This window comes from Myxocyprinus asiaticus, chromosome 50, assembly GCF_019703515.2.
Source record: "Myxocyprinus asiaticus isolate MX2 ecotype Aquarium Trade chromosome 50, UBuf_Myxa_2, whole genome shotgun sequence".
Taxonomy (NCBI): Eukaryota; Metazoa; Chordata; class Actinopteri; order Cypriniformes; family Catostomidae; genus Myxocyprinus; species Myxocyprinus asiaticus.
In genome coordinates, this window is record NC_059393.1 from 6,594,521 (window position 1) to 6,608,876 (window position 14,356).

Genomic DNA, 14,356 nt, shown 5'->3' on the forward strand with positions numbered 1-14,356 from the left:
TGGGCAAGCATTATGAAAACTACTAATTGGATGTGTCGCGCCTCCTTAATTATGATAATCCAGATTTATCAACATTAGAACTGGGGAAAGAACAAATTTATGTGCCTATGCACCTATTATGAATCCATCTAAAATTTTGCATGAGAATCTTTCCTGCGTATAAACTTATTTATACATTTCACCCTAGGTCTAGTTTTTCACATTGGCTACAGTACAGAAACATGAACGGAAATGCTTTGATTGCAAACAGGATGAATTATAACTGCAGACGCCACAGAACTGTTACTCATCACTGTGTTATACTGTAATTATGATCAGATTATGAATTGCAGGGCGCTTGTTTATGAGCTTGAAATACCGCAGAGGCAGTAAAGCAGGTGTTACATACGCAAAATGCTCCAGAATCAGTCCAAAGCCTTCCTATTGCATAGTAACAACACCATGTTGACATTTGAGCAAGCATGACTAACCAAAAGAGTTGTCCTAAACTAAATTAAGTAGCCAATGAAAGCATGTTTTTTCAGTCAGAGCCTAACTATTTCCTCTGCAGGATATGTTTTCAAAAAAGGCTGGTTAGCGTTTGTTTCCTTACATAGTGATCCTGAGCATAATCGCACAATCATATCCCTAGCAGGTGCAGAATGTTGCAATAAATCTCATTATGTGTCTTTTATGCATTCATTTGCATAATCTCTGCCTACATTTGCTTTCTGACTGGAACATCCGTAATTTTAAATGCACAAAGATTAACCTACAACAATTTTCAACTCGCCATTGAATTAACAAAAAACTGAATTGAGCACACATGTGAATGCTAGTCTCTTTCCATGTTCATGGTCAGCAAGTCAGCCACCTGTGCTGTTTAGTCGCTTAAATTGCACATGTAGAGCAGGTGCGGACATGACAAAGGTTGTTCATTTTGGGCACAGATGCAAGGCCTGCAGGTGTCCAAGAAGAGTAAACTTAAATAGACTTACGTAAACAAACTTACAGATATCTACGCCAATCATTGTGTCTTGACAAGGTGCAACAAGGTGCCTGTAACCAGTAATTGTATTATCAAATGTAAAAATGCTGCACAACTCTGCAAAGCTAATAAGAACATGTGTGGCATCTACAGAGCATAACAGCCTGGTTCCAGAAGAACTTAACCCCATTCATTGTTTCCTTGGAGGAATGGCTTTTGGCGATAACTTATAAACCTTTAAAGACAGACCTACCATGAACTTTGTGGTTACTAATCGATATGTTTCTGTTGACACAGTCCGCATTCAACTTCATTTAAAAAAATAAAAAAATGCATTAAGTAGCATAATTTATTGTGAATATTGATCCCTACACATGATCCTACTGAGATAGATTGACCAATCAGAGTGTTGCAACCAACAAAATGCAACAAAAGAGGTCTGCAGCAACTGCCCACTTCCATGACACACTGTGAATGATGCAAATGAGTCGGTCTCCACACACATTCAAACTACTTATACATTTAAATAAAATGAAAATATATTGTTTCTATACTAACAGTCAACAACTTTAAATATGTAGTTATATTTTAAATCTCTTTTAATTCGATTATGTCATTCGTAATGCTTCATTGGATTGTAGTTCATTCCCTCATGATAGACATTAAAGGAATATTCCGGGTTCAATACAAGTTAAGCTCAATCGAAAGCATTTGTGGCATAATACTGATTACCACAAAAATGTTCTTAAATTTTTTTTATTTTTATTTTTTATTTTTTTGGGGTGTTACAGTGAGGCACTTACAATGGAAGTGAATGAGGGCTAATTTTTGAACGTTAAAATACTCACTGTTTCAAAAGTATAACCACAAGACATAAAGGATATGTGTGTAAACATGATTTTAGTGTGATAAAATTGCTTATTAACTTTTCTGTGTAATGTTACCATGACAATGTAATGTAAAAAACTAAAAAACTAAAACGACTGTAAAAATTATGATTTAAACAACTTTACAGTTCAAATAATACACAAGTTTTAAAAGAATTAATGCAAGTGCTTTTATAAAATTATAAGCTTCACATTTCTGTGTTTAAACATTCACTTTCATTGTGTCCATTCACTTCCACTGTAAGTGCTTCACTGTAACCTCGATTTTTGCTTTTTTTAAAGAAAAGGAGGGACAAGTCGAAATACATTTAGCATTAATCAACATTATTTTTGTAATAACAGTTGATTGAGCTTAACTTGTATTGAACCCGGAATATTCCTTTAAGTAGTCTTGTGCCTTTGTCTTTTTTGTCCCATTTTCAAATGCTTTTTTGCTTTATTATGTCTTACCTTGTTAGGAGTAGTTGTAGTTCGGATTTTGATTAATTTTAATGACTCGAATCTTTTGAATCCATTCATCAAGAAGTTTCGTCCAGATTTGTTCACTGATTTGATCTCTGATTCTCAGGTTACATGATTACACCTGTAGGTGGCAATCAGTGAGTTTTTTTTTTTTTTTACAAGCAATACACTGGCTATGTTCAGAATGGAATAGTAGCTTCATGAACCCTTTTTCAAACTACCGGGTTTTGGAACACAGAAGTAAGCGACTGCAGGGTAAATTCGATAGCGTTGAATGTAAGTGTATAATTTATAATTTTTATATAAACAAATAAATATAATTTTTGCTTACCCATTTGCTCCAACATCAAAAGAAAAATACCACTATTACATTTCCACAATTTTCAAATGGATAGAGAGAGAAAAAAAAAAGAGCAATGGATTATGAAGATGGCAAATTAACTGTAACTCTCTCAACAGCTGTATTAGAAACCTCATTGCATCTGTGGTAACTTTTTTTTTTTTTTTTACTAATTTCATAGTAATGTAATACAAAGTATAATGTTAGAAATGTTTACTAAATAAAATAAAAAAAATTCAACAACTGCAAAAAAAAAAACAAAAAAATTGATTTACGCTGTCCATAGGGTCCGTACTTAATATACTGTATACTGCCTACTATTTATGTATTTTTTTAAAGAATGTGAAACATTTTTGCCAAATAATAATATGCTGTATTCCTGTCATTTGACCTCATCATGTTACATGTTTAATTAAGTGAGTATCATTATCATTTGATATATTTTGCATCTATATTGTATTTTTTATCAATATATATTTGTATCTTTTAATACAATTTATGTATGAATATTTTCGGTAGTCCAATCAAATAATGTGTCAAGAAGGACGTATTACATATATAACTTACAATCAGAGTAGCGTGGATTATTTCTGAAGTGTAATGCGTTACTGATTACAAATAACACTAAAATTACAATCAGTAGTTTAATATTTAGTTTATACTTTTAGGTAATCTAATCTGATTACTTTTGGATTATTCATTGCATGTTTTAATAAATCTAATCATGAATGTTAAAAAGCAGCAAATGTATTAAGTTCATTTTAATAAAAAATAGTAGGCTAAACATGAAATCGAACAGCAGCTTGCTATTGTTCATTGTATAAAAAAAGGTGCATGAAGGGTGATGAAAATCCAACACTATGTTACTTAAGATGGAAGACAATGACATCATGCATGTATTTTTGTACAGTATTTATACTATGTGGCAGAAGTAGTAAGAGTATGGTAGCATGATATTCTGAACATGCCAATTGTATCAATAACTCAATAGATTAGTTCAAAAACGCCCTGGAAAATTGGCATTAAACCAAAGAACTGACCGTATATCAGTGAAAAAATAAAAAAAAATAAAAAAAATACTAGTTACTTCCTCTTTCAGCTCACAAACTGCATGCCCAGATATTCCAGTTTTAGCTTTTTTGAGCAAGTCTACCATGAAATAAATGCATTCCATTTGGAAAGAATTGGCGACTCCACAATGACTCCAAATATGACATTGTACTGTATTACAGCAAAACAAAGCTGGTGCTATTTATAAATAAAAATGCATATTCAGTGAGAATACCTGATTTGAATATGGCTCAGACTCTGCAGCCTGCTTGCAATGCTGAGTTAAGGATACTGCACATGCATGAGTTTTGACCCATGTTTAATGCAAGGGGCTGTTTTATTTATGCCATCTGCGGCCTTCCCATGTGGATTTAGGTCAGGTGCCTCTGAAGTTGCAGTGATGTGTCAGGATGTCTCTTTGTTTACCTTTACACTGCATATGTGTGCATACTGTCTGGGGTATACAGTACATGTGCATGGAGTTAAATGCACATGAACATACAGTATATACATGCTTCATAAGAAACGTGCCACTTATATGTGTAGATTTTCATGTTTTTGATGGGCGTTAGATATAAATGTTTGGAAATTCGAAGTACAATGTGCAAATTTGTAATGTGTACAATACTTTTGTTTTTCTAAGGATTAGTTATGCCATTTTAAGCATGCCAGACTGCACACTAAATGCTATATCCTCATCCGTTTGTCCACAGATGTTTTATGCTCTTTGTCTTAGCTGCATTAATGTAAATACAACATTAAATTTAATGCATATCAACTAGAGCCTGCCGAGATATATTTGAACAAAGGCCCCCCAACCTCAAGTATTAAACTTTGACACATACTGTAACTTGTCCCGCATATGCGTTACAGACATAAATGATACTGTACCTCAATTTTTTTGACTTGTTAAAATGAGATAACTTTTCAAAGGCCCAAAATTTACTCAACACGAGTATGTGAAAGCATATGCTTCTAGCTATGCAAGCTCAAATGCGGACATTGCTGCATTTTGAAATGTATGAGACAGTGATTAATAACACAACAAACTACAATATCGCAGACACTTGTAGCTATGCAATTTAAAATTTGTACGTTGTTTTATTTCAAAATGTGTCAGACCGCAATTCATAACACAATGCAAGAACATGAACGCAGACGCTTCTATCTATGCAAGTTCAATTTCATGCATTGTTGAGTTCCGAAATGTGTCAGACCGCAAATCATAACACAATGCAAGTTTGTGAATGCAGATGCTTCTAGCTACACAAATTTGATTTTGTATACTGTTGCGTTCCGAAATGTGTCAGACCGTGATTCATGACACAACGCAAGTACGAAACAGTGTGAATGTTCCTGTTGTTAAGGTTGTTATTGAAATGGATAGAGAATAAATTGGTCTTTTGAAACACGTTCAACAAAAGTGTGTTTTTGTGTGTTTTTGAATAGCATCCCTTGCTCATTTTCCAGTTGACTTACATTCTGACAAAAAATAAAAAATAAAATGTGTCCTTTGTGCAAAAGGTGATTCAAGAGCATCTCTCCGCCTACAGTATGGCTTCCACAATTGCGTTTTTAAGCAATGCCAAATGTGCTTCCTTCATCCAGTATGACTGAAGACTACATCACAGTGCAGCTTGAGTCGACTCCTCTGTCACTATATGAATAGCACTTTATATAAGTCCCATCCTGTCTGAAGCTGCTTGACATCTGCGAGGCATTCAGTAACTCTCTCATGTGGTATGCGTAGGATGTTTTTTATTCTTCTATAGGTGCGATTCACAGAGCACTTGTACTGCATTTTGAGTATTGGCTTTCAAAAACAGGGTTTTACCGGCAAAAAAGAGACGGTGCTTAGAAGTGGGTTCAATCCTGGGTTGAGTGTAGATGCAGAGCAGGCACAAAGCTCAGATTAAAAACAAAAAAAATGAAATGGATCTTTAGTTTCTATTCCAGAATTCCAGATCTTTGTGTCCTTGTCTGATGGAGAAAAAAGCAGGAGGAAGACACAGCATCACAACACACCATAAATTAAAAGGATAGTTCACCCAAAAATGAAAATTCTGTCATTGTTTTCTATTTTACTCCAAAACTAAATTACTTTCTTTCTTCTGTGGAACATTTTCTCTCCTTGAGCTCTTTACCAATTCATGTAGTCTGTGAGTTTAACAGATCAATTGATTTGTGAACAAATCATTCAGACCAGTTATGTAAACCAGATCAACTGATTCATCAAAAAATATATTTCAGTAGAATGATTTTTTTAACTATTTTGATCTTTTTTCTCACACATAGCTATTGAATATCCTTTGTGCAAAAGTCTTAAAATAACACTTTTATGATAATGCCTTTTTGAAACTTGAAATCACCAGTTAAAAGCATTTATCTGTATAAATTGCATGTTGTCAGAAGGTGGAAGGTTGTAAATGTGCTTGTCACTGGTAACAATGAGGTTGTCGTAGGTGATGTCAGTTTAGGTGATTTTGGTTTGAAGGATGTGTTTCAGTGTGGCGTAATATTTGTTTAGGGTTTGCAATTGCAATTCACATATCAAATATGATCAATTTCTGATGTTGAAATGCTGGTCATAGTAAAATCAGAATTACTGCGCCTCATTTATAAAACACAAGCAGAATTTCTGGATAAACTGTTTCCTAAACTTCTTAAAATGTTTTAGAATTTTTACATTGTTACAATGCTATGTAAACCAAATAAGCCTTACAGAAATCCACACTTATTTTACTTTATAAGGGAAATGATATTTTTTATATAATTTAATTATCTTCCCTGAGGTCCAGTGATAATGTTAGTAAAGTTTTTAGCATTAAAAGTTATAGTTTATTCAATTTTCATTTTCCACCCTCTTTTTTGCCCTCTCTCTGAAAAGCTTGGTTTTTGCCACAGCGTCTCAAAATATAAAAAGTGTAAACTGTTAAAAACGCAATTCAGCAGCTGAATGAATGTCCTCTTCCGAGTTGTACCTTGGCACTGCATCTTTTAAAAGCAACACGATAAACATGACAATGGTAAAAGACGGCTATCTAATGCATGTTCTACTCAAACAAAATACATAAAAAATACATAAAATAGTCCAGATGGGTCCCCTTTCGTGTTCAGAAATAATTGGTAACACTAGGTCTGTTTCTCTCCCTCTCTGCAATAGGCAGGGCCAAGGGTGTGATGACACATGATCTGGGGTGTGTAAATACAACTGAGCAATGTCCTGTGATGTCACAAACACACAGTTTTGAAAAATGAGACGTTTCAATAGAGTGGGAACTATAAATGCTCTTTTTAGACTGGGTAGGGAGTTTTGAGTATGTTTTCATAGTACAGGTACCTCTTATATGTATAAATATCAAGGAAAATTTTATTTTCTATTTCAAGATCCCTTTAAACTAGGGTCAGGCAGTATGACCAAAATCTGTTCTATATATATATATATATATATATATATATATATATATATATATATATATATATATATATATATAATTTAGTAATGCCTATTTTTTTTTCACAGTCCATTTAATTAAATGCTTCAAAAATGAAATGAACTTCATCTCATTTTAATATTTTCACTTTTTATTTGCAACCAGATGAATGAAAAACAAATGTTAAGATTGGCATATGCCACAAATATTGTTGACTGAGATTAACTTGCACTGATAGCTGCACAGATATAGGCCTATGTACCACAGTATAAACAATACAGGACAATCTCTACCATTCCACCTTTGCACGGTATATACATACAGTACTACATGGTTCTATTTTAACAACATGATATTTTTAGAAGTGTTTTTAGACAATTATTGTACTTTTGATTTTCAGTCCCTCTCTAATGTTTTACAATCTCTTCTGATATAAAACTCAGCTCAGCAGAATCAGTGTTGCTCATTTATTGAGCTGTTTATTTCTGGCCTGCTCTAGCTCTGACTGAGCCATTATTAGCCCAAATCACATGCACAAAATTCTCATCTCTCTCATCTTATTCTTCAATTCCAGACGTCTCAGATGAGAGAGCATGTTAAGACTGAATGCTCTGTAATTAACGATGATCAACACTAAACTCTGCTCCACACAAGCAGCTAAAGGTGTGTGTGTGTCAGTCTCTATTTGAGTCAGAGACTCATCAGTCTATACATAATTTTGCTGTTTCTACAGAAGACATCCAATATAAAATTTTCATCAGATAATTTATTCAAAGTCTTAAAATCTTATTTTTCTCTTTAAACATATTATCTTTAGAATGTAAGTGCAATTAAGAGCTAGAGTCTCTAGTTTTATCCGATATGCCATTTTTAAAATTTGAGCCATTTATTGTGAAACGGCACGCTGTTAAACACAATGACCACTGACGTGGACTATAGTGCTATTTTTCCCTTGAAAATCCTATATTTACCATGCATTTTCTCTTTGAGAAATTTTTTTTTAAAAAATGCTTTCATAGGCTTTATATGGTGTTAGGATTAAAATAAGGTGCATTTTGAACTGTTACGAGACCACTGCAGACAGACAGCACACTTGAGGTTAAGTCATTCACTAAACAGAGAGCAAAGGAGCATCCCATGGCTTCCCTATGCAGCCAAGTGCATTCACTCCTAAAATCAGACCAAAAGTTCAGTTTCAGGCTGCAGATGATATTTGGACCACTCAACATGTTTGACAGACATGGGACAATGGTATTCAGTACATAGATTCAGAATTTATAATGTATAATTTTTTTTATTTTTTTTTTCTCCCCAATTTGGAATGACCAATTCCCAATGTGCTGTAAGTCCTCGTGGTGGCGTAGTGACTCGCCTCAATCTGGTTGGCGGAGGAGGAATCTCAGTTGCCTCTGCGTCTGAGACCATCAGTCCACACAACTTATCACATGGCTCGATGAGCGCGTTACATCAGAGACATAGTGCGTGTGGAGGCTTCACGCTATTCACCGCGGCATCCACACACAACTCACCACATGCCCCTCCGAGAGCGAGAACCACATTATAATGACCACAAGGAGGTTACCCCATGTGACCCTAGAGACTGGGCCAATTTGGTTGCTTTGGAGACCTGGATGGAGTCACTCAGCACGCCCTGGATTCGAACTTGCGACTCCAGGGGTGGTAATCAGCATATTTACTCACTGAGCTACCCAGGCCCCCCAATATAATTGTTATTTTAACATGGTTGGTAGTGATTGGACAATGCTGACCATTACTTTGAATCAGAATTATTTATGCAAATTTCTGATTGATAAAATGCTTCAGCACTGGCTATCACTTGTTTGTCTGACAGTGCAAAGAGAGAACATTGAGATTTTATTGCCAAAATAAAAAATAAAATAAAAAATAAAAAACATTTATAGTAAAATCAGTTTTATTTGTATAGTTTTTAAATATGTGCTTTTCCCAGTACACATTGTTCCAAAGCAGCTTTACAGAAAATCAGCTGTAATGTTTGTGACATCTCAAATACATGAATAGCCAACACTCCAGGAAACATAATGAACAATATTTTTTTTTATTTTTTTTATTTTTTTTATTTTTTTTAAACTTTACTTTCTGTAGTTTGGTATTATTTAAAATTTCACAACTTAGTCCCACTGTCCACATATGTAGACATACATTTTTAGGAAAAAAAATGTTTTCATATTCACAGTCATTTTAAGACACTATGTCAAGTTATAAAATGCTTTGCACATTTTTGGAATTGTTTTTGTATGTAAACATGCACTATACTGATGCTTTTTTCAGCACCTCCCTGACTCTAGCGTTTTTAAGATAAAAACATCTCTCGCTTGACACCTGCATTTTGATCCATTAGATGCACTGTATCTCTCTTTTTTAGCTCAAGAATGTTATGAAAACTGTGAATATTGAAATAAAGACAATGGACTGATAAGGGGTATTCACACAGGACATATTTGGGCATTTTTCACTGTTTTGTAAGAATTTTTCTATGTAAACATGAGCTACACAGACGTCTTTGACCGTTGCGATGCTCTAGAAACATCCGTTGTGCCACATCACCTTTAAAAAATTATTATTATTATTATTTTTTTTTTATTTTTTTTTTTGCAAGAATGTTAACATTTATGCTATGGAGCCAAAAAAAATAATAAATAAATAAATAAATAAAAATAATAATAATAATATTGAAAGAACACTGTATCAAGTTATAAATCGTCAACTTTTAAAAATACGTCTTGAGACACGTGCATTCTGTTCCATTCATTGTGCTGCATCTTGGTTTTTTTTTAATGCAAGAACGATAAACCGCAGAGTGGTTACTGAATGGTGTGTGTAGGGAAGTGAAATTGCAGTTGTTCCATTCCACTTACATACTTTGGTTCACACAGAATGAATTTCTGTGCAGATAATTGATATGCAAATAATTCTGCACGTGTTTCAAGAATGAAGCCCATTGCCTCCATTGAAACTTACCGTGACCTTCCTAACAGACTCTGAACTCACAGTATATTAAAGATTAAACACATCAAGAATATCAGTACTTACATACTTGCCAGAGTACCGTTAACAGCCACATGAAATGGATATTTGCCATTGTGCTAATGTGATATGACCAGAGCATGAAAGCCTTTATTATAATACTCTGACAAGCTCCTTTTTTTTTATACAAGAAAAGTACATGCAAGAGCTGTCCTCTCAGGCAATGAAAGCTACTCAAGTTGTATAGGGCAATTATCATCCATTTTATTCATACTTTTGAATTCTCCAACAAGAACATCAACATAAAGTGTATTCAGCCTGAACTGACCTGTTAAAAATATTGAGGTTTTTTTTTTTTTTTTTTTTTTTTCGTGAATACCATACCAGAGCTTGCTGAAATTCCTAATGGACTACATAATTTATGAACTGCCGGCATTATATATTTATATCTGTTTTCAGGTCTTTATAAAACCGTTTTCATTTGTCATGCATCTTTGGAGAATTCCCCGCTATTGTACCAGAAATTAATGTTTCCTGCTTGTATCTTCTTCCACATTCCCCCCCCCCCAAAGCTATACATCCAAACTACCACGCTGACCATCTCCATGAACCTGAGTGCGTCCGTGGCCTTGGGAATGCTCTACATGCCCAAAGTCTACGTCATAATCTTCCACCCAGAGCTCAATGTGCAGAAACGGAAGCGGAGCTTCAAAGCCGTGGTAACGGTGGCCACAATGTCCTCACGGCTATCGCACAAACCAAGTGACCGACCCAACGGCGAGGCCAAGACCGAACTGTGTGAAAACGTGGATCCCAACAGTAAGTAGCAAACCTTTTAATTTACCATTGCTGACGGACGTAGGCACTGATAATGTACATTTGCTCATGATGAATTCAAACCTCTTTTTCTGAAAGTATTTGTATTGACTGTATTAATTTACTTAAAGCTGAAATGTGTCATTTTTTTATGGAAAAATATTTTCCCCTATCCCAGTTTAATATGCCAACTACAAGCAGGTTAATTTTACGTACAGTTGCCAGTAGGGATGTGCCCAAAACCTTATTCGGAAAGGCATGAATAATGACTTCAAAACTAATAACAGATTCATCTGAATAATATAAAAAATATTAGTATGACTGATTATCTAAGAAGCACAAGGGTAAAGCAGAATTTTAAATAAACACATCCAAAATTACAAAGAAATTATGAATCTATTCAGCCAATATTTCTAAAATGTAAACTTTATGAATGAATATGCTCATGCTGTGATTTCAGATCAGATGGGCGCAGTCTTAACTCTTAACTCGTTTGCAGTCTCTGTTAATTGTGCATGTCTGGAGCTTATCAAGTGTAACAATAACTAAGATACGACATAATTTACACTTTCAACTTCTTGAAATGTCTGTTAATGTATCACACGATTCACATGCAATTCCCATGTATTTATTTATAGCCCAAACGTGAGCGCGATGTTAAATTCCTGACCTGAAGTGATTTAACGTCGGAGCTCGTCCATCCATCTCTTAAAGTTGACCACATTTATAGCCACATCAGCAATTAAGGTAATTAACTGGTTAAGACTTTATTCTGAAAAAAAAAAAGTTAAAATGCTCCATGAATGTTTAAAAGCTCAATAGAGTAGCCTATTCATCTCTTAAGAATATTCCTTCTTACGTAAAACAAAGAAACTGAAACATGCTCCATCTTTTTTATATTCTTCTTCTTTAAACTGTGCTAAATTTGAGAATATTAAGAGTTCTTGAACTCTGGAAAGGCGCTATATTAATTTAACATTTAAAAATTCCTGATAGATTTACGGGACTTTCACCTGTTTGTAGGCTATATTGATTTTATTTTCATTTCTTTTAATGTTTGAATTTGTATTTATTATTCACTGCAAAATGTGTGCTTCACATTTCACATTTTGCTTCACACCTCCTGCCTCCAGAATAATGTTGTTATACATGCATAGACAAATGAAAATTTTGTGTCATGCAGATATTAATATCTGAAATACCAGGAGAAACCACAAGATATTCCACAGTTACTGTAGCCTACAAATTCAGCTTAACCTGGTAAGAAAAAAATAATAATAATATAAATAATATTTTTTTAAAATAATAATTGTATAATGATAATAATAATTATAAAAATATTATAATTATTATTATTATTGTTTATTATTATTATTATTATTATTATTATTATTATTAGACTAGTATTATGAAAAAGGCATATACAAGGCATATTTTATTGATAGAAACTATAAATGTGAGAGTAACTTTTAAAAATGGGCATTTCAGTTAGTTTTGATGCACTTTAGTTTTAAGCCCTGCCCACACCCGGTTCTATCCGAATACAGAGACAGATACAGATAATTTTGTCTTATGAACAGATACAGATACAAATATAGATAATGGCTTCGTGCACACCCCTAATTGCCAGCTTTTCACCCAACAAATACTGGATGCTTGAGCATTTTGAGCACTTCCCCCTTGAGCAACTTGCCGCTAAAATGTGGCAAATAGGCGTCTTCATTTTGGCCAAAGTATGGGACGTCCTGGCTAACACAGGACAGTTGCCAGCCCTAATTTCTCCTAAAAATATAACACTCTTTGGCACTTTCAAAATATTCCCAAGTTTGTTTGAGCCGCAGATCCAACCCAGCAAAGCAACACCAGTTCAACCAATGGCATGAGTTTGGGGTGGGACTGTCTGTTTGGCAACCAATGGCAGATAAGGGAAGTATTCGGGAAAGCTGCTTGAAAACAGTGTTTATTTTTGCAATTCCATTTGGTGGTGCTAATTTCGCAGAATTTTCACACTTGAGCTTTAATTCGGTCTAATACATTTCTAATTAAAAGCTTTTGGATCGCATGAGCAGATGGAAGTTATCCCAAATAAATAATGTGATTTTTCACATTATTTTGCATGTTTTCTGTCCTTTTGCACCTATCATTGCACTGTTTTATAATTGACAGACTTTCACTTAAAACTTACATTTGATCAAACTAGATCTTTTTTTTTTTTTTTTTTTTTGCAGTATCATTTTATTTAATTTGAGGATTTTAACGCAACAACATTGTTTTTGTTTTTTCCCAAATTCCTCTTCCAAGAGGTCTTGCTTTTTGCAAAGTTGCTTTTGCATAAGACCATTTTATCATTGGAGATGATAAAAGAGTTCCATACAGCACTTGAAGAAGAAAGATTAAACTGAACTTTCCCCTTCTGTCACTCACTCGACGTTGTGTCGATGTAGTGACACTAGGGGTCACCCTTGGGAGTCCCAAACACCTCAGATCTTTGAGAAAAGGCCAATGAGAATTGGCGAGTGGAATTTGCATGCCACTCCCCTGGACATACGGGTATAAAAGGAGCTGGCTCGCAACCACTCATTCAGATTTTTTCTTTGGAGCCGAGCGGTTGTACTATCAGCGAGCTGAATACTACTGCTGTTCCATTCACCTCTTAAGAAGCGTATGCTGTTGGATATACGGCACATTTGCAGTGGCTTTCTCTCCTTCGGCATGACGAGTGCAGATTTCGCCCCTGGGCGCTTCGACAGCGCTAAAAGAGTGTATATTCCTGCTAAAGAGTATATTTTCTCTATTAGAGCACACACATTGACGTTGAACGTCTTTTTAAAGATGCGTCTTTATAAAGATGCCTTTCCGTCTTTATGTGATTCCAGGATGCGGTCACTATCTCTCCACTTCCAACGGCCACGGGCGCTGCCTCACGTGTCTAGGCAGTGATCACACTGAGGCAGCGTTCGTGAATGGTTCATGTTCTCATTGCGAGAATATGACCATGGCAATGCTGCGGTCGTGGCTTTCCTTCTTCCGGGGGAAAGCCACTCTAGCCACCCCCCGCGCCTCGCCTTTTACCTCTGGGTACGAGGCCAGCCCGGCTGGCGCTGGAGGCGATTTGGGGGCTTCAATGGGCACGGCTCTGCCGGGTAAATCCCCACGGACCTCCCATTCCCCAGCATGCTCGTTTGCCCCTGGCGAGTTCCGAGAGGAGACCAGCTCGCCCCAGGGCCAGCGTAGTGTCCCTTTCGGAGCTCAGGAGTGGGATGAGTGCTTGATCGCTGCATCGGAGAGCATACTGGCGATATCAGACGCCGAGGACTCGACTGGGCTGCCACCTTTGGGTCAGCCCACCCAGTCTGGGGCTGTTGGCGAGATAACTGCAGATAACTGGGCTGCC

General features: G+C 35.4%; 1 protein-coding gene across 3 annotated transcripts in view; it reads left to right on the top strand.

The window, feature by feature from the left end:
- Nucleotides 1–14,356, top strand: part of LOC127438682 (metabotropic glutamate receptor 7-like) — a 369,836-nt gene that overhangs the window by 337,595 nt on the left and 17,885 nt on the right. For all 3 annotated transcript variants that reach the window (XM_051694434.1, XM_051694432.1, XM_051694435.1), the window contains one exon: nucleotides 10,719–10,965. In XM_051694434.1, the coding sequence (XP_051550394.1) occupies nucleotides 10,719–10,965 (247 nt within the window). The remainder of the gene's footprint in view (nucleotides 1–10,718; nucleotides 10,966–14,356) is intronic.